At 36.1% G+C, this 22,029-nt stretch overlaps 1 protein-coding gene across 1 annotated transcript; it reads right to left on the bottom strand.

Annotated features, from left to right (window-relative positions):
• Positions 1-3,873: 3,873 nt before the first annotated feature.
• LOC143632981 (vacuolar protein sorting-associated protein 35A-like) lies at positions 3,874-21,693 on the bottom strand. Its single transcript, XM_077101373.1, has 22 exons — positions 21,595-21,693; positions 21,429-21,525; positions 21,236-21,362; positions 20,972-21,157; positions 20,768-20,855; positions 20,617-20,673; positions 20,417-20,506; positions 15,316-15,438; positions 14,614-14,688; positions 14,486-14,545; positions 14,148-14,264; positions 12,861-13,097; positions 12,644-12,709; positions 11,952-12,041; positions 8,263-8,352; positions 8,065-8,157; positions 6,459-6,527; positions 6,295-6,375; positions 5,637-5,744; positions 5,442-5,545; positions 4,345-4,458; positions 3,874-4,245 (listed from the first exon to the last, which is right to left on the bottom strand). The coding sequence occupies exons 1-22, from the start codon at positions 21,688-21,690 to the stop codon at positions 4,035-4,037; spliced, it is 2,379 nt and encodes a 792-aa protein (XP_076957488.1). The 5' UTR covers positions 21,691-21,693; the 3' UTR covers positions 3,874-4,034.
• Positions 21,694-22,029: the final 336 nt, after the last annotated feature.

Genomic DNA, 22,029 nt, shown 5'->3' with positions numbered 1-22,029 from the left:
AATACAAATAACTATTTAAACATAATTATATATCTAATGGTAATTTATACTTTTTATGTATAAATTTATAACTTTAAGGATCAAATGTAAACTAGTGAAAATAAAATGGGCTAATTATTAAAATAAGCAAACTAATTTTACATATTTAATTGTTTTTAGGTAAAAATTTATAAACTTTAGGGACTAAATATAAATTAGTAAAAGATTAGGGTAAAATGTCAAATTCAGTAAAGTTATAAAAACCTAAAATGACGCTACACAGATGCAGCAGCCTCTTCTCTTCCACCTTCCTCTTTTACTGGAAAAAATGGCAGATCTCCGGCAGAAATTGACACACCGAATTCGTTCGTTTGGTGCGTCGTGGCACGTAGCGAATTTCACCTGCTTCTAACACACCAGTTTATGGTGAATGAAGAACCTGTAATCGGGTCTGTTCTTTGTTTGACCTGAGTGTCATTAAAGATGAAATTAAGATTTATTTATTTATTTAACTCAGTTGTACCGATGATATTATGGTGAACGACCTGCAATATAATTTATGAATACATAATGAAAAACCTGCAATCGAATCAATTGGAATCATGTATGGAAACACCAATTGAGTTTGAGTATGAAATTGACTGAAACGCAACATAATCGAAAGAACAAACATGATACATGCGAAGGTCAGTTTGGATTCTCCCACTTAAAGAGCCAATTATTATTATATTGTTCCACCAATTTTTGGATAAATATGAACTTTTAATCTTCACCCATTAAAATTCACTAATAAGTGAGGAACAATCGGCATATGTAACAGGGAGAACATTACATATTAAAAATGAGGTGTAAAAAAGCAATGGTTTTCAAAGTTTAAATTGGAGATTTCTAGATTCCATTCTTTCACAATTGAGGTTTCAGGAAAAATGGCGTCGTTGGGTTAAAGGGGCTCATTCTTCAGTAATGGTTAGTGGTTCTCCAACTACCAAGTTTGATACGACAAGGTGATGCACTTTCACCATTTCTCTTTATCATCACAATGGAAGCCCTAACCGTTCGCAATGATAACCGCGTGTGTGGAAGACTTATTAAAAGGTATTCAAACTCCGAGAAGAGGCCCGCTTCTATTCTATGCAGATGATGTTTTTTATAGGAGAATGGTGTTCCTCCAACGTCAAAAACCTTAATCGTATTTTTAGGTGTTTTAATGTATCCTTCGGTTTAAAGATAAAACTTGAAAAAAAGCACATTGTATGGGGTAAAGGTGGTTATGACCATGGTAGAATAAATGGCCAAGGTGTTGAACTGCAAGTCAGCTAAGCTACCATTTTTGCATGTAGGCTTTACCGGTTGGTGCAAACATGAGCTTAAGTGCTAATTGGAAACCTATTTTGGATAAATTTGATTCGAAGTTGTTCAAATGGAAAGCGAGGTCACTATCTTTTGGTGGTCGTCTTACACTTATCTGTTTTGGGAAGTTTGGGGTCATTATTTATTATTGTTCAAAGTTCCAACTAAAGTATTAAACACATTAGAGAGCAAAGCGAAGAAGATTTCTTTGGAGCGGAAACGAAGAAAAAGAGAAGATATGTTGGGTTGCATGGCTAAAGATAGTTTTAGATAAAGATAGCGGGGGGTTGGGTATCGGTAGTCTAAAGGTTGCCAACATCGCTTTGCTCGCAAAATGGTGGTTCAATTATAAAAATGATTCAACGGCTCTTTGGGTTAAAGTTGTAGCTTCGATACACTTGAGTCATAATTCGTGGGCGATTATCCCGGTTAAAAAATCAATTGCTGGTACTTGATAACAGATTGGGAAGCTTGAGCTTGTGGATACTAATGGAAGGATGATTTTGGAGGATAGGTTGCAAGTACAGTTGGGCTGGGGGGGGATAAAACTCTATTTTGGATAGACAGGTGGGCTTGTGAGGAACCTTTAAAAAATAAATTTCCCTATTATTTTCCTTGGAGAGTAAAAAAGATGTGAAGGTCGAGGATTGTTACAATATGGTGAAAAAAGAATACAAATGGATCTGGAGATGGATTCGGTATCCTAGGTTGGCCCAACAAAAACAGGAGAAACTGGCATGCGACAACCTACTGGCTAGCCTAGTCAACCTGATGTTTGGGCTTGGGTCGAGCCTAAAGGCTCTAGGTCCTCCTTTACGGTTAAAGCACCGAGATCGCAACTGGATAATCTTGGACATCAAGTTGTGGAGTTTCGGTGTTGGTTAAAGTGGGTGCCAAAAAGGTTAATTGCTTCGTTTGGAGGTTAATTTTAGATCGAATTGCTACTAAATTGGTGATGTCATATAGAGGAGTTGAGGTTGGTGGAATTTGTAGCACGATATGCAGTTTACATCTAGAGACTACCTCACATTTGATGGTAAAATGCCCGACGGTTAAGGATATCTGTTCTGTTATACATTACTGGGTGAAGGTACCAAAACAATATGGTTTTGATTCGGTACGAGAAATTCTTGTGTATCCAACCAAACACAAAAGAAATGAGGAATGTCATGCGGTACAAGCAATTTCGGCTATTACTTGTTGGGTGATTTGGAAGGCAAGGAACGAAAAGACATTCAATGGCAAAGATTTCTCGCTAGCCAAGGTGATAAACGACATCAAGATAACTTCATTCTTTTGGGTAAAACATAGGAGCAAAAGTTCTTCACTAGATTGGGAGAAATGTTGCAGATTTAACTTGTTTTGTCTTGTATTATGCACTTGTTGAGGTTCTTGCTTCTTGTGGATCCCTATTTTTTCGGTTTTAATATAGACTTTGAACAAAAAAGAAGTTTTGCACCCTCTCTTCTTTATTATATATTGCTAAGTATAACAAAATTTAGGGAAAATCTTGACTCTCAAAATTCTATAGAACAAAACTTACTTTAAACGAGTATAAAGTACCTAAATGAATTTAAAAAATTGTTTTATTCTTTGATTGAACCCACGATGCATGCATTAGATAATAATAACCCAGATTCACTATTCATCTTTTCAAACATAACTTAGAACATCAGATAAGAGACACTAATTTTTAAAACAAACATCTTAGGTTTTATAATTTGTTTAGAAAATAAAAACCAAATTTAGTGTAATTAATGGGGTCATGTTAACCTCCATAGCCGAAAAAAAAAAAGTTTTTTTTTAATATTTGAAACTACCCTAAATAACCAAGTAAGCCTTCCTTAGACAAAATTCAATCGTTCATACTGATTTTGTCGTTTCAGGCCTAACTCACCGAGGAGCAACATCAAGGAAAAAATCCACCTATGAAAACCCCTCAAGTTAGATTTTAAAAATGAGACCATAAAGTCCCTAACCTCAACCATCACCCCATGTCATGTCTTAGAACTTGAAGGCCAATTGCAAACTAAAACTAAACTAGTTAACTTATAGTGGTTGATCGACAAGGGAGCGGAGTGCAAGAAAGTCTAATTGGACACTAAATTGGCCCCTTTAGTCCGGGGCACAAAGAAATCGCAATTAAATGCCTATGAGCTGGGCTTCTCTGGTCAGTTTTGTTTTTTATTCGACCGAGCTCGTCTAGATCCAAGCCCAGCTCGTAATATTTATAAACCGATCGGTTCAACCGATCTCAAACGAACTTCTTACAAGCTAGTGACACGCAACAAGCTAAGCTTTGTTTAAAAAAAAAAGGTTCCTCTTTAATAACAAGGTTTATTTAATCTTTTTACACAAAAATACAGCAAAAATTACAGGAAAACCATTCACACTCAAAAGTAGGTCTTGAGGGTAAGACATCATCATCATCATCGTACTCAGTATATCCCACCAATAGCAATGCTATGGTAGGGTCTGAGGAAGGTAAGATGTAGACAGCCTTTACCTCTATCCCATAGGGATAGAGAGGCTGCTTCCGGGTAAGACAGTAAAGTTAAAATCAAAGATGTTACTATACCAGAATATTCCAAACTCATCTCAGGCTATGTTCTTAAAATCTCCACACTTCAATTTTGTAGTCTACATCCCAACTATTTTTACAAAAAAAGATTAAAAAAAATAAATAAAACAGAAACAAAAACAAATCAAACCTTAATTGGCTCAAACTTCTCTCCAGTGGGTCCACCCTTGGCCTTTTGCGACTGGATGTACCGGATGGTACTCGAAAAGAAAGCATCGGCAGCTGGATCTGACGTGGCAGTGTCACTTTGCATTTCAGTTGTAACTAACTCAATCAGTCCTTGAATTGAAGCAACCGTGATTTGCGTGTTTCCCTTTTCAAAGAAGTATAGGTACCTGAGTGCATTCCAGTCACACGTGTCGATTTATATTTATTATTGCATGGGTTTCAGGAAATTGGATTGGTTGCTGGAATTACTGATCATTGTTACTTACTTGTTTAGAATCTCGATAAAGAGGATGACTGACCCGCTGCTACCTTTTGTCACGTTTGCCATTTGTTGGGCAGCGTTCGCAATTCTTAGCGCACGTTTTAAACATAGTAATACTCTGCATTTCACACAGAATAACTTGACTTAGACCCCATTGAGTTTGACCTCAAAAGCCATCAACAAATCCGAAATAAGAGGTGGTGTAAAGTAGAAGTGTAAACGAGCCAATCCGCTTGTGAGCTACTCAAGATCGGCTAGCTAAAAGCTTCTATCGAGCCAAGCTTTAACGAACTATAAACGATCCCGACCTGGAGCATCACTTATCAAGCTCAAGCTGGCTCGTGACTCGTGAACCTAAGCTTATTAATTATATAACTTTTATTTAATATATCAAATATATAATTTACTATGATTATATATATAATTATTATATAAAATACATAATATATATTATGTTATATATAAAAATTATAGCAAAAATTTATATATAAAAATAAGTTAAAAATGTACATAAATTAATTATCAAATAATAAACGAGCTGAGCTGAGCCCGAGTTGAAAAACTACTCGTGACCCGGGCTCAAGCTTTTGAATTAGAGCTAGAAATGGGCCAGGCTCAAGCCTAAATGGGCTCCAACTCGACTCTGCTTGTTTAGAACCCTAGTGTAGATGGAGGTTCAGGTGGGTCAGTAACATGTCAAAAAGGATCATTACATGATATGGTTCCACTGCCACATGGCTCCGGTTGGACACCTTTGTCCAATTTTTTTATTTTTTTTAAATGATTTAGAAGAGTTTAAGCATTAGAACACTTTTGAGCAACTCTCAACCTACTTTCATTTTAGGTCAAGTTTGAAAATTTTATCCGTTTGACCCTTTGTAGCACCCGACTGAATTTTTTCCTCCATCCTTATATTTTATTTAAATTAGGAGAGTTTAAGCGTTTGAAAACCTTTGGGTAACTTTGGGCCCATTTTCGTTTTAGCTCAACTTTTAGATATTTACCCATTTGACCCTTTGAAGAACTGAAAGTGACCCATTTTTACACAACCGCCACATTTGACCAAAACACAGACAAATTCAAGTGAAGATGATCAAGTACCTCTCACCATCCTTGACCCCATCCTGATCCTCAACCCAAAACAAATGTGAACACGCATAAACGGCTCTGCACTGGTCAGGCTTCTTCAACAGTTTTGCAGAATACTACAACATAAAATCTCAAAATTAAAATCGTACAAGTATGAATTTTGATCAATGAATTGCATGATATATGATTAGCTAAATATCTTATTACCCCGGTAGCCTTGTGAGTTAAAGTATCCCGATTTTCAACCCCAAAAGTGTGCATCCGTTGCAGAGTCCCAATAATCAGGTACAATGCGGTTACCTGTGCCTTTGAATCCTGTTGTTATACAGAAATGAGATAAATCAATGTGCCATGCATCAAAATACTTAAAAAGATATGAATACGCCTGTAAACATACTGAGCGTTCAGTGAACCATTCGGAAGAAGTTCGTTTGTTCACTTAAATTCTTTTATGTTTGTTTACATTTGTTGGTTTAAGTTTGTTTGTTTAAGTTTCTTTGTTTATATATTCATTTAAAAATCATACTGTCACAATGTATTCTAGTTTTATGATTGAAATATCACCCAGTACAATTTAGTTTAGTTTTATTAATATTGCAGGCCCGACAAACTGAGCCCGCTCAATTATGTTTGTATATACTTGTTCATCTATGCTCGGTTACGCTCGTTCATTTATGATCGTTTGACATTGTTTACGTTCGTGAACCGTTTGTTTATGCTATTAACAAACACAAACAAGAAAGCCCTATTCATTAAATGTTTGTATTCAATCATTTATTCAGTTAAAGTTAAACAAACAACATGGACAAACTCCGTTTGTGTTTGTTCAGTTCATTAACCAGCCTAAATATGAAGTGTAACTTACCGAAATTTCTTCTTCGTATAATATGTATGCTTGGGTGAAAAACTCATATGCTACAGGTTCAAGATCACAGTCATTGGCAGCCTGCATCAGGAAGAGACAGAGGAGGTTAGAGGAAATACACACACACACACATATATTAGAAACAACTTTAGTTATAGACATACCTCAGCACATTCCAAATATAACCTCAATGCAAGTTCAGGTACTGGAACCATTGACAAAACTTCAATTGTCTGATACATTAAGCCAATAATGAGCATGTAATAGTAATCATTCGATGAAATAGGGTCTGGTTTGGCCCGTTACGTTTTCTGTTTCCTTAAATTCAAGAATAATTGATATATCAAATGAAAATATTAAAGTCATTATCTGTAAATAAATAAATTGTAATCATGTCAACCTAGCGTCTTTGTGATTCATGAATTTTGCCTAGTAAATGAAATACCCAAGGGTAATTTTGTAACATAAAATTAAAAGAAAATTATTTGAATATCACTCTGAATCTTTATTAGGGTAGATTTTCAGCAGGGTTGCTAAACTGGTTGTGTTCGCAGATTGGCAGGTCCAACACGACACAAACCCAAAAATTTGACCCAAACCCAAACCATGTCAGACACTTGAACACGAACACAACATATTCGCAGGTAACGCGACCCGTTTGACCCAAAAGTTTTTATTTTTTCTTGCTTTCACATTATTACTCTAAATTACATTTTACAACAAATGTATATAAAACAATTGCATTTTAATTATAAAATATTATGTCAATTTCTTTTATAGTTCTAAATTTTGGCATAAGATACCCAACCAATTTAATTTATTACATAAAACACATTTTAAACAAATAAAATAAATACTGCCAGGTTGACACAAGCATGATCGTTTAGCTAAACAGGTTAGCGGTTTCGACCTGAAACTGACCCAACCCGTTTTTTATACCAAACGCAAACCCGCGAATTTCAAGCTAAGTTCGTGTCATGTCAGAATTTCACATCTGTAAATTTCGGACCTGTTTAATTTTCATGACCTTATTTACAAATTTAATTTTAGCAAGTTGTTACCATAGTTGTCAACAGCGAATAGCGGTAAATAGCGATACACTACCTATATGCTACGTAGCGAATAGCGGTAAATAGCGACCGCTATTTCGTGTTTAGCGATAAAGTAGAAAATTTTATAAATATAAAAAATAGCTATTTATAATCTTTATATATATATAATGTCAATTTTAAACTTTTTATGTATAGATTTATAAATTTAAGGACTAAATGTAAAGTAGTAAAAATAGAGTGGGTTAAATATTGAAATACACAAACTAATTTTAAACTTTTTATGTTAAAATTTATAAGTTTTAGGGACTAAATACAAACAATTGAAAGATAAAGGGGGTTAAATGTTAAAATACCTAAACTTATTTAACCCTAAAACTAAGTTACAGCCGCTATTCAGAAGTTACGCAGCCAATTCTTCTTCTTCCCTGTTTCCGGCAAAAACTGCAGCTCCGGCGCCGGAATCCTCCGCCGGAATCAGCTATGCTGTCGCTATTTGGCCGCCAAGTAACCTGTAGCGGCATATGGTCGATTCGCTATGAAGCGCGCTATAGCGAGCGCTATTGACAACTATGGTTGTTACCTATAACACTTCAAACAAGACCCAAAAAGAACCCAAGAATGTAATATATTATCGCCCATTTTAAAGATTTGGACCAACATTTAAAGATTCGTGAAACCAGGTATTATCAGTAGTAATGGTGGTGGTGGTGATAATTACCTGATTCAATAACTGAAAGATCTTTTTTGGTGTGGCTGATGCTGTGGCCTCTTCACTAGCATTCTCATCCTGACTTTGTACTCGCCTAACCAACTGTAGTAACATGGAAAGTCCATAAAAACCAAAATAGGATTGAGTTACAACAAATCATTTGTGGCTATATCTCAAAAAAACAAAACATTAAAAAAAAAAAAAAACCTTGAGAGCATTATATATAAGTGGAGGAATTGTAAAGGGAAGTCGCTTGGGTCCTCCGGTCATAATATGCTTCTTCACTGTACATATGATCTGTCACACAACATAATATAAATATCAATAACCATTAACCATGATGGCAAATTATTATGTATTCATTCATCATCATTTAACAGGGTGCTGACAACATAAAGGTGACTTTTGTAGAGTTTGAATTGAGATGCCAAAATTAGGCCTGGAAACGAATCGAATGTTCGGTGAACTGCTTATGAACCTTTCAGCTCGACGGGACGTTTGTTTATATTAGTCTAATTAATAAGCAAACGAACATAGCACATGTCTCATTATTTCATTTATGTTCATGAACATTCGTTTATGTGTGCTTTGAGTTCGCTCAATAATGTTAATTACATAGTTATCAAATGCGATAAGCGCTCGAAACCGTTGAGGCTTCGCCTAGCGCCCAAGATAAAAGCGCCAAATAAGCGCCCGATTTAAAAAAAAGCACACATTAAAAAAAATTAACTAAAATAGAGCTAGGCCTGTAAACGAACTGAACATTCGGTGAACTATCGTGAACCGTTCGGCGGGAAGTTCGTTTATGTTCATTTATTTAATAAACGAACGAACATGAACAAAAAAGTTGTGTTCGTTTAATTAAACGAACGAACATGAACACATGTTCCGTTCGTTCATTTATGTTTATGAACGTTCGTTTATGTCTGTTTATTTATGTTCTTTTATGTATTAATATTAATAGAAAATAATTAAATATTATCTGGATAGGTCATCTGCTTAAAGGTTTTATATTTGCTAATTTGTGTTCATTTAAGTGTTTTCATTTAAGTTCGTTTATATTTGTGTTCATTTACGTTTGTTCATACATGTTTGTTTATCTTTATTCAGTTATGTTAGTTTAGATTTTAAATAAACGAACATGAACATAAATATTTGTTCGATTAAGTGTCCGTGTTCTTTTAAAGTTAAATGAACGAACACGAGCATGCCCTTGTTCGTGTTCATTTGATTCGTTTACAGGCTTTCATTATTCACATTGATGAATACATCGGTCTCAATCTCTAAGCTCTGCCGATTTTATTTGTGTTCGTTTGTGTTCATGAACCGTTTGTGAGCACATTAATTTCCTTAATGAGCGAACACGAACATAAAATCTCGTTCGGTAAGTGTTCGTGAGTCGTTCATGAACACATTATTTACTTAACGAACGAACATGAACAAGGCCTTGTTCGTGTTCGTTTAGTTCCTTTACAGCCCTAAGTAGAGCACCTTAATAAGAAAACAAACATTCATTCTTGAAACGGTTCATAGAACAACCAAAAACCAAAACATTAAGTACCAAGTACATCTTAATAACAGCCTATAATTTTGTCTAAATGTTTAGACCTGGAATATTTTTTGTGTAAATGTTTTTGATAAATAGTTGGTCTAAATATGATTACATAGATATATATTATTTCAGTAATAATATTTTCATAATAAGATTTAGGAAGTTATAAGTATTAAATATACATTTGTGTGACTTTAGACCCACTTAGGGGTGTTCAAAAAGCCCGCAGCTCGATGAGAACTCGATCAAATAACATTTGTAAAAAGCTCGCTCGAAAATAGCTCGATTAAAAATTGAGCCGAGCCGGCTCGTTTTGTAATCGAGTCGAGCTGGAGCCTGGGGTGGCTCAGGCTTGACTCGATAGCTTGTTTTATTAGTTTATATATGTATTATTTATTAGGAATATTGGTTTTAAATAATCCCAACTATGCCCTATTGGTAAATAACAGTCCCAACTTCAAGTTTGCCTAGTGGCGGTCCCAACTAAAAGGGTATTTGTTTATAACGGACCCGCGACTAACGGATGTTAACTCCGTTAGTCTGTTGCTTACGTGGCATGCCTACTTGTCAAAAATTGCTTACTTGGCAAATACACCTCAGCTCATCTCACTATCTCTCCCTCTCATCTCTCAGCTCACTCTCTATCACTTCCCCAATAATCAAGCCCTCACTTCACCCCATCTCCCTCATTCTCGACTTCTAGACACCACCACCAACCTCACGTACCACCACCGACCTGCAACCTCCACTATCCACCTCCTCCGGAAGGTATGGTTGAAAACCCTATTTCGATCTTAGGCATGCCATGTAATGAAGTTTGACAAGTAGGCATGCCACGTAAGCAACAGACTAACGGAGTTAACATCCGTTAGTTGCGGGTCCGTTCAAACAAACACCCTTTTAGATGGGACCGCCGCTAGGCAAGCTTGAAGTTGGGATTGCTATTTACCAATAGGGCATAGTTGAGATTATTTAAAACCAATATTCCTATTTATTATTTATAGTTAATAAATAACAATAACAATATTATACAGAGATTGATGGTCTTGACTAACGTTAGGTTTCCATATTCGATTTTCTAAATAATGACTTTCCAAATTATTGATTCTAAATCCCTATGGAAACAATATTAATTGGTTTTGAATGATTATGATTGAATTACATTGCAAACATAAATATACATGGTTCCTAAAACATAGTGCATACATTTAGGAAGACTAGCATAATTCTACAACTTTGACCATACTTGAATTTGAATATATCTTGCTTTTTGGTACCTGAAATGTAGTCATTTATACGATGATCTCGTTTTCCAAATTCCAAATTTTAGTTTCCAAATCTTTTTTATATATGAATCAACAATTAGAGAAAAATCTCCACCGCAAAAAAGCATTGCCAAAAAAAAAATCTTAAATATTCATGTTAGCTCGTCAAGCCACAAGCTGGCTCGAGTTTTGTACGAGCCGAGCTCGAGCTAAGCATCCCAGCTCATTAAATAAAATCAAGCCTAGCCAAGCTGGCTCAAGTTGAGTTCGAGTCGAGCTTGAGCTGTGCCTAGCTCAGCTCGGCTCGGCTCGTTTACAGCCCTAGACCCACTGGACTATTTTCTTTTTAAGCTATATTTTTGTAATTTCACTATTTTTATCCTCTAGAGGCAACATAATGATCAATTTATAAATAAATGGATCCAAGCTGTCAGCTCTAATAACAGCCTATAATCAAGAAGGTAGCTCTGAAAGAAATTAATTATACAGATTATGCAGCCCTTAAATAGTGGGAGTTTTAGGTTTTACTTAAGAATAGGAACAGGTGGGATAAATGCCATTTAATACGCATGGGAAACCAAGTCAACGCTTTTAATGTCGGATGCATTGAAATCGCAGTAAATGCGCTTCACCCAATAAAGGCGCTTAAGCGCCTTAAGCGATCGCTTTTGATAACTATGGTTAATTAATATGTTCATTTAAATTTTTTAGACATATAAACAATTTAGTTTTCATACCTTTTAGGCCATGTATTGCTGTTCATATTTAATTTTAATTCGTTTTAGCTCAGTTATGTTTGTTCATTTATGTGCGTTTGTTTAAGTTTGTGAACCATGCATTTACACAGTTAATGAACAAACACGAAGACGTTCATTTTCTTAACTAGCGAACACAAGCAAGAAACCTTTGTTTGTTTATTTGTTAGTGTACGATCATTTGTTCAGTTAAAGTTAAATGAGCGAACACGAACAAGCTTTGTTCGTGTTCACTCGGTTCATTTACAAACCTAGCCAACAGAACTACCAAATCATCCATATATAGAGGAAAGAACAAAAGAATATATCATAACAAAAGAATACCTTTAACATCTCTTCTGGATCATCATTATACAACATCTGAATTAAACGAGCAACAAAATTCTGCTCTTCCTTAAAGTCATCTTCATTCATCTGCAGAAAGCAGAAAAAAAAACATTATTGAATTCTGCAAAATATAAACCTTGAAAAAATGGCATCATGCAACACCTGTCTAGATTCTAGAATAACATCTGATAATAATATTGATCAAAGTGATAATATATAACAAGGGTGTGCATGAAACCGAAAAAACTGATCCGTAACCAAAATAGCTGAACCTAAACAAGCAAACCCAAACAACCAATGGTTTGGCTTTATGTTTTACGTAAACACTGAATTTCCAATTCGGTTTCAGTTTTGCATGTAACTAAATCCGAAGAAACCAAATCGAATTGATGGATCTTCCTTTTTTATTTTGAATTTTAAATAATTTATAAGAAATTAATAAATAGTGTAACCCCAATGTGTAATAATCTATAAATCACTGATTAACAAAAAGATTTAGACCAAGTTTTAGGCCCAAATTCCTTGTTTCGAGGCAAAAAAAAAATTCAGCCCAAACAGACAAACCTAAAAACCAAAACCAAATTTTTGGTTTTTGGTTCGGTTTGAGCCAAAAAAACGACCCAAACCGACCCCTAACACATGTCTTAAATAAATAAATAAAATATGATGAAACAAGATGTTATGCTCACCTCGTCATTACTATCAGAGTCCAAATCTTTAATAAGCCCTTTTATTAGTTCAAATAAAGCTCCAACCTACAAAAAAAATAAACAAATTATTAAAGAGTGGAGCATCTGATATTCTGATATATGTATTAAACCAGTATTGTAATATTAGGGTAGTACTAAACTGTAATATTGTACTGTATATATACTGACCCCTTGTAGCATATTATCTATACAGTACCTTATCAGCGGTTGAGATGTGAGTTTTGTTTTTCATGATGCTTTGAACTATAACATTGGACATGACTTTATTGGTACAATCATCCAGGTACTCCATGACTAGAGGATAGTTTGTAAGTTTTAGTGCAATATCTATATCACTATATTTCTCCAATGGAGCACTTAGAAGTGCAACAATCTGCTTTGTTGCTTTGCCTTCCAGTTTCCCCTTGCCAGAAATTTTGTTAACACATGCACCCTGAAAGAATAAGTATCTTTGAAATGCAAGTACTTTAATAACTTAAAGCAACATTGTTCATCCAAACAAACATAATCTTATTATTAAGGTCCTCTACAAAGGGTCCTCAAAAAGTGTGTTCTATCTTTATAAATGAAGTGGAGGAAGAAGAGTGTGCTGTAAGGCCTAATTTATCATTTTAACCCATTTCTTTATTGCAATTAAAAATTTTTATCCTTATCATATTTTAACTGTATATTACTTGTCAGGTTAATTATTTTTTTCTATTCAACTAATTAAATATATATATATATGTATATATATATATATATAACATAGAAGACGCGTAAAAGGTGAAAATAAACAACAAATTCATTAATTGTGAAATATGTTACGACATTTAACTACAATGATTATAACTGAGAAAAAGTACAATTAAAACATAATCAATATAAAAACTTAAATTATTTATTCTTAATTTCTAAAATAGATCATAACAGTATACCTATTTAGTTACAACCAAGATAAATTAACTGTAAAAGAAATGCTTGTATTTAGACGAACTAACTTGGTATATACAAAATTAGGTTGGTTCTTAAGGTAGACAATTAAAGAGAATTATTTTTAAAGAAATACAATGAAGATTGCTTATTTTTATTTATAACTAGAGCTAGAGAATTATGATTGGAGATGGCCTATGAGTCTATGACAATAATTTTTTCAATCGTTAAATTCTCGGATATATATTGTTCATAAGCAGAGAATCAAATGATCAAAGTTACAACACTTGCAACATATAATCAAATTGTTTATGGTTTCATCAGCCTTTATTGGTGTTCCCTAGGGTTTAATGTTTACATGTGTGTGTGATGTAAATCAATAGCTGTGTTTGATAAATTGAGTTCTCCAACTATACAACAATACATTTAAGGTGCAGTTTTTGCATAAGTGAGTAACAATAAACCCAATATAATCAATTTATGTAGTTATTCCTCACTAACAAATGCATTATAATTTGATCAAATAATAGCTTCAACAACGAAAGTAGAAAAGCTAATATAAAGAACATACCAGTATTTGATCCACATAGTCAAGCCGATCAGGATGAACATGAAGTGTAAATGTCAGAAGAGATGAATATAATGTTACAGCACCAAAAACAGGCATATCAGGTTGTGCTTCTATCACCTATATTACAAAAAAATTAAAAAAATAATAATAAAAATCCAAGTTCAAAACTGCTTGAATAGAATTCAAAACATCCACTATTAGATCTATAAACCAGTTAAGAAATAGAATCTTGTTGAAATTTTTATTTCCAATAAACCTGTATATGTTGTGCATTCGGTGAGGTTTGTTTATGCCAATTCAACATAAAATGCTCTGAGGTGTTAGATGACATTTTTTACCTGACCAATGGCATTGTTCAACTTCGCAAAAGCTTCTACTTGAACAAATTCTGGTAAGACCTGCAACAAAATTATAGTTAGAGCTTATGAAATTGAACTTTTTCCAAATTTGGCACGGGTTCACGCACCTCAATGCTTGACGCAGCATAATTAGATAGCCTTTCCATTAAACCAGAAAGTACGGTCTTAATGTCAACAGAGGGCTGCAAAAAAAAAATTTAGCGACATTTGGCATATAATGCCAGAAACAACACCAAAATTAAAAATTAAAATATAAAAAAGCCTATAATGAATAATATAACAAAAGCCACGATAAGCTTAGCAAATATTCAAGACATGCCCCCCAAAGAAGGTTAGAGGTTTTAAACCGGAGTTTCAGTTTTAGTCATTTGGTTTTGCATATGAGTTCGGCTATGGGTCAGTTTTTGACCTTACATTTGGGCTTAAAATGTTTGGGTTCGAGCAAATTTAGCCTAAACGATAAAATTGAGCCCAAAACTAATGGCCAAAAGTATTTGTTAACCACTAGTACTACTAATGAATTTGGGCCTAGAAATTTTGGCCCAAAGAACGAGTTTGGGCCATAAATCAAATAACAAACATTATATACAAGTTCAGTGTGGTCCGGTTCAGTGTACCTCAGTTTTGTTAGCATAACCAAAACCGAACCGTAATTTTCGGTTTACAAAAAAAACAAAGCTGAAGGTTTATTTGTTTGGGTCAGTTATTTCGGTTCAGTTAATCAGCCTTTTGCTCACTCCTACAATCACTTTTTAAAATGATGTGACAACATACTAAAATAAGTACCTAAATGGGATGGGGAAACCAACCTGAAGTTGTGGACAAGCACCCAATAATGTTTCAAGAGTCTGTAAATGGTACTCATCCGGAAAGACTTGAATTATACAATCCATTAAATAATACTGAGCAAGATCATCTTTGCAATTCACAACCTGCAATTGTTGAGATTACTAAACTTATAGCAAGAAACATAACTAGTAAATGGATTCTCAAACCAAAGAATGCCATGTAGACACATCTAGATAAGCGGCGTTAATTTGACCCTTTTACTTATAAAAGGGCCGGTTTGGGTTGAGTTTTTATCTCAAACGGGTCAAACAGGTTGAAAATCAACTTTTAAAGCATACAACATTACAACCTCCTAAATAGTATTTGTACAAAGATTCAGATTATCAGACACTTAAATACATAATATTATATTAGAGGGATTAATGTGTAACTTTGTATTCTATTTATAGTTCCTGTATCATTCTATTATTGAATACAATACGTAATACAATTACCAACGATTGATTTGGTATCAGAGCCGATCCCACCAACCCTAATTCTGCCGCCACCCTTCTAACAATCCCTGATCGGCTTCTGTTCTCCAACTGGTCAACAATGGCCATCGTTTCTTTCACTAGAGAAGATAAAACCAGCCACAACTCTCACAAGTTTGGATTTACTCTAAGTCCTACCAATTATGGATATTGGAAAACAATGATCCAACCTTTTCTTCTCACTAATGGGCTCTTTCCCTACATTGATGGATCCATTGTTTGTCCATCGAAAACTGTCACAGTTTCATCTTCGTCCTCTGACAAAGAACCTGTGTTGCTGAGCCAACAACCAAATCCTGAGTATTTAGCATGGATCTCCAATGATGCTCATCTTTGCATGCTGCTCCTCTCAACGATTTCTGAAGCTTCTTTCAAACATGTTCAGGGTGATACTTCTCGTGAACTATGGCTTTCCTTGGAGCGTGCCTATGCTACATACATCTTCACGGGAATACACCCTCAAAACCCAACTGCTAAAGATTCAGATGAAACCAGAAGAAACATCTACCGCCTATCTTACACGAGCCACAAGAGTATTCAGATGCCTTAGCAAACATTGGTGAGCCTATGAAAGAAAAAGATATTGTTATGCTGGTTATTTCAGGTCTTAGAGAAGAATATAATTATTTGAAACCCACCTTAATTACAAGACGCCCTCCTGTTGTTTTTTTGGAACTTCATGGATTGCTTGCAGACCATGAATACATGACCAAGAAAACTGATTCAGAACCCACTGTACCAGCTGTCCAAGCCTTTATGGCTACTAGCAGTCGTGGCTCTTCCACTGTTTCACTCCCATCTGAAACAGTCCAGTCCCTTCAACAGCTAATGACACAGTAAGGGCTCACGGTGCAACCTGCACAGCAGTAACATCAGGCCTTTAACAATACCCGTGGGCCATCCAACCGTAATCGTGGGTACTCAAATCGTCGCGGTCGTGGCAACTACAACAACCAATCTTACAACAGCAACAATCAAAACAACAAAAACACGGGACCTACCACAGGTTATAATCAAAGATTTGGTTGGGCATCTAATCCTAATACAATCTATGGTTCTTGCAACAGGTGTGGAATTGATCATATTCCATCATTGTGCCTTAATCGTGATCCAGCAACAATTCGTCCACAACGACAAGCTCCACAAGCAAACTTTGCTGATCATCGCTCACAAGCGTCTTCATGGCTGCCCGACAATGGTGCTAACAGTCATGTGGCACCAAATCTCAGTGGCTTTGACAACTCTGAACCATATTATGGTAAGGACACACTTCTTGTTGGTAATGGCAATGGTTTACCTATTCTTCATATTGCTTCTACTACATTTAATTCACCAACCAAAACCTTTTCTATTAACAACATTCTTCATGTCCCACAAATAAAATGAAATCTTCTCTCCGTACAACGTTTTTGTCAGGACAATAATGTATTCTTTGAATTTCACTCTTAACTTTTTTTGTGTGAAGGATATGGTTACCCGCACTATCCTCCTCATGGGTCCCAGTAAAGATGGTCTCTACTCCTTCTGCCTACCAAAGATTCGTCATGTCCCCAGCATTGCTTTTTCCACCGTTCGCGCTTCTCCCACAACTTGGCATCAAAGACTTGGGCGTCCTCATCCTCAACGTTTACAGTCTATGATTTCTAAAAATTGTCTTCCTGTTACCAATAGTTCTGGTTTTTCTTTTTGTAACGCTTGCCCTATGGGAAAATTTTCAAAAAATGCACTTGTCTTCTAAAAGTGAACATGTATTGGATTCGGTTTTTTGTGATGTTTGGGGCCGGCTCCTGTTGCTTCTTTTTATGGCCATCGTTACTTTTTACTTTGTGTTGATCATTATACTAGATACATGTGGATTTTTCCCCTAAAACATAAATCTGATGTGTTTAGCACTTTCAAACAATTTCATACAATGGCTGAAAACAATTTAAAACACAACTTAAAGCAGTTCAATCAGATTTTGGGGGGGGAGAATTTCGAAACTTGTCTTCCTATTTCACAACACTTGGAATCATACATCGTCTCTCTTGCCCTCATACAAGCGAACAAAATGGCTTTGTTGAGCGACGACACCGCCATGTGGTGGAAACTGGTCTCCCCCTTTTGGCGAATTCTAGTGTTCCAATGCGTTTTTGGAACTTTGCCTTTGAAACTGCTACATACCTTATAAACCTGATGCCTTCTTGGATACCTTCTCGTACTTCATCAAATATCTCTCCTTTTGAGCATCTTCTTAACCGCAAACCAAATATGTCCTTCTTACGTGTCTTTGGATGTCAATGCTTTCCTCGCCTTCGTCCTTATAATCCACACAAAATGGATTTTCGTTCGCTACCATGCATCTTTTTAGGGTACAGCCTGTCTCATCACGGGTATCTATGCCTTGACCCCACTACCGATCGTATTTACACTGCCCACCCAAACAGAATTCCAACCTGCCCAACCATATCCCGATACACCCCAGCCACCACAATCCCTAACTCCTCAGCTTCTTCCACCATTAATCCACCTTTGCTTTTTACCTATAGCAGGCGTCAAACCACCCAATCAGCTGCCAACAATCAACCACCTACCTCTTCATCCAGAACCGAAAGTCAACCGCGTACCCGACCTTCAAACCTTAGACAAAATCCTAAGCAAAACGTTAAATACAATGCTTCCGCCTTCCACCTCCATCGACTATTCCTCAACCGAACCTTCTGCCTTTGCCATTGCTAACAAAAGTCCTCCATGGCGTGCTGCCATGGCAGAGGAATTCAAAGCCTTAATGCGAAATGGTACGTGGACTTTAGTACCACCCATTCCTAATGCTAATATTGTTGATTGTAAGTGGGTGTACAGGTTGAAACGAGATGAAAACGGAAATATTAAACGATACAAAGCTCGTTTGGTGGCCAAAGGTTTCCATCAACAACTGGGGATTGATTATCATGAGACATTCAGTCCGGTGGTAAAATCCACAACTGTCCGTGTCGTTCTCTCGCATGCTGTTACACGACAATGGCCACCTCGCCAACTACATGTTCAAAACGCCTTATTGCATGGCGATCTTTAGGAAACTGTGTATTATGACAGTCACCAGGTTTCATTGATTCCCAAAAGCCGAATCATCTCTGTTTGCTTCACAAGTCCTTATATGGACTCATGCAAGCTCCACGGGCCTGGTTTCATCGTCTTTCAGGAGCCTTATTACAGCTTGGGTTCCAAGGATCTAAAACAGATCCATCATTGTTTATTTACTCTCACAAAGGTAATTTACCATATATGCTCATTTATGTGGATGACATTATCTTAACCAGCAACAATCCGCGGTTCATTGATCACATTATTCAGCGTTTAAGCACTACATTTACGATTCAAGACATGGGTCGCCTCGCTTTTTTTTTTGGGTATCGAGGTGGTTTTTCGAGGTACTGATTTGATTCTCTCTCAAAGGAAATACATCTCCGAAATTATTCATAGAGCAGGTCTATCTCAGTCTAAACCAGTCGACTCTCCTATGGCCACCGACTCCAATTTGGCACTTGGTGATAGTCCCTGCTTGATAATCCAGTTAAATTTAGACAAACCATTGAAGCACTACAATACCTAACCCTTTCCAGACCGGACATTACCTTTGCGGTTAACAAAGTTTGTCAATTTATGCACTCCCCCACAGAAAATCATTGGTCTGCGGTCAAACAAATTCTTCGGTATCTTCAGGGCACTTCTCAATTTGGCTTGCTAATTCAACAACAATCAGCCCCTGTTATTCATGCATACACTGATGCCTGCAATCATTCTCTCACTGCCTTCTCTGATGCAGATTGGGCTGGCTCTCTCAATGACCGTCGATCCACGGGGGGATTTGCCATCTACCTTGGATCTAATCTTATCTCGTGGTGTGCTCGTAAACAACGCACCGTCTCTCGGTCATCTACAGAGTCTGAGTATAAAGCTTTGGCTGACACGGTCACTGAGTTAACATGGCTTGAGGCGCTTCTAAAGGAACTTCATGTTCCAATGACATTTGCTCCTATTTTGTGGTGTGATAATCTTGGTGCCACCTATCTTTCTGCTAATCCAGTATTTCATGCTCGCACAAAACATGTGGAGATTGACTATCATTTTGTTAGGGAAAGAGTCGCTCAGAGAAAGCTCTCAGTTCGGTTTATTAAGACAGACGATCAAATTGGGGACGTGTTCACCAAGCCTCTATCATCACAACGGTTCCGACTTCTTAGATCCAAGCTAAAGGTTGCTCCCCGGCCTTAGCTTGAGGGGGAATATTAGAAACTTAAATACATAGTATTATATTAGAGGGATTAATGTGTAACTTTGTATTCTATTTATAGTTCCTGTATTATTCTATTATTGAATACAATACGTAATACAATTACCAAAGATTGATTCAGATTATTATTATGCTGTTTCTCGTAATCGTAATTAATATATTAATTAATCCTCACTTCTCTAAACGAACAACGTAATGTTTGCAGGCCAACCCAACCTAACACTGACCTTTTGACCCAACTTACTTTGACCTGTTACACAACCTGTCTGACTAGCCCGTCTTGCCACCTATAAGATATGTGTGTGTGTGTAATACCTGCTCCAGGATTCTGGGAAGAACAACATCTTTGTACAGCTCTAAGTCAATGCCTTCAATTTGACTGAGAACATGTAGATTTTTTCCAACCTGACAAAACATTATGACAGCAAGCACACTTACATGAGAACATACATGGAAACTTCTATTGTTTATTATTATTAAAGTGATAACAGCAATTTAGATTATTAATTATTTACAAGATCACGAAGCTCATTCCTCTCTTTTTCTCGTTTCTCTTTCTCACGTGCAGGTCCCTGCAATCCAGAAAGTCCAATTGTGTGTCTCACGTCAGCAAATATAATAAATTATTCACAAGTATATATACTTCTATAGACAATTAAAAGAAACCTGGTGTTGCATTCGAACCCACAGTTTGTTCATCTCTGTGAAGTTCTGAAGTACAAACTCAACTGCATCCATAACAGTGTTTTCATCCCTACAACAGTAAGGCATCCACACACTCATTAAGATTAGCAACTTAAACTTATCAGTTCCATACAGACTGTTAAAAATATGTTTCCAAGTTGCAACTGGAAGATTGGATAGTCTTACCCTTCGTACTCTGAACCAATATCAGGTAATTTATCCCTACTGACTTGAGAAAGATAACTCCTTAAGAAGAGTCCACGAAGAGGATGCTGGATACCACGACACATTTCAACAAGATCTTTTAAGATATCCTTAGCAGGAGCCTCTTTTGACTTAATGTACACAGATCCTACTGTACAAAGTAGATACCTGAACAAAAGAAAAGCAGGCAGGATAATCATCACAGTCAAAGGCTATTATTAGAGATGTATGATAAGAGTGACTTACAGTCTGGGCAATATGTTGCCTGCATGCTGAACGAGTTCATAAAGCTCGATAATGGAGCAACTGCTGCGGCGAGTCTCCTCCTTGAAAAAGACCTCCAGCTTCCTCAGCTCATCAAACGCCCTCATGTCTAACGAAACACATTCAAAGTCAAACAAGGCAATAACAGATAGATTGAGATGAGCGTAGTAATTACAGAGGTCGTAGTATTTGTGAGGTGAAAGCCTGGAAGTACGGAGCTCCGACAGCATCTGAGCAGAGTATTTCAAGGCGTCCTTGATATTATTGGAATCCTGAAATCAAAGAGTAGAGTTAGGTATTTGTGTGTGTAAACTAGGGTTTTATGATGAGTTTGGGAGTACCAAAGCGCGATGCATGTAGAAGGCGTTCTGTTGGAGGCCAGCGATGCCGGCGGTGAGCCATTTCTCTTCGTCTTCAACGGCGCCGTCGGAGATCATTTTCTTTTCGCTTCTGCTTGGGAACTCCGCTTTCTCTTCAGTCGACCACACCAATCAGAATCGTCTTCCGTTTTTGGGTACAGGTGTTTGTACTCTATCCCTTTTTTTTTTCTTTTTTTCAGTTTAATATTTTTATTAAATGTAAATTATAAGAGGGTGTTTAATAAAAGAAAGAGTAATGGATCATATAATTCTTTTGTCTTATTTGATTAACTTAATGAATTAAATGAATTATTACCTTACGTTATTTGGTGTCCAAAAAAAATTATAGAAATGAAATATAAATAATAAAAACACTCTTATCTCAAAATAAATTTATTTTACCAAAAAAAACTAAAT

This window comes from Bidens hawaiensis, unplaced genomic scaffold, assembly GCF_021521415.1.
Source record: "Bidens hawaiensis isolate Kalapana, Puna unplaced genomic scaffold, B.hawaiensis_p1.1 tig00006556_1, whole genome shotgun sequence".
Taxonomy (NCBI): Eukaryota; Viridiplantae; Streptophyta; class Magnoliopsida; order Asterales; family Asteraceae; genus Bidens; species Bidens hawaiensis.
The sequence above is the reverse complement of the archived record's forward strand: the minus strand, read 5'-3'. Positions and strand labels throughout refer to the sequence as shown.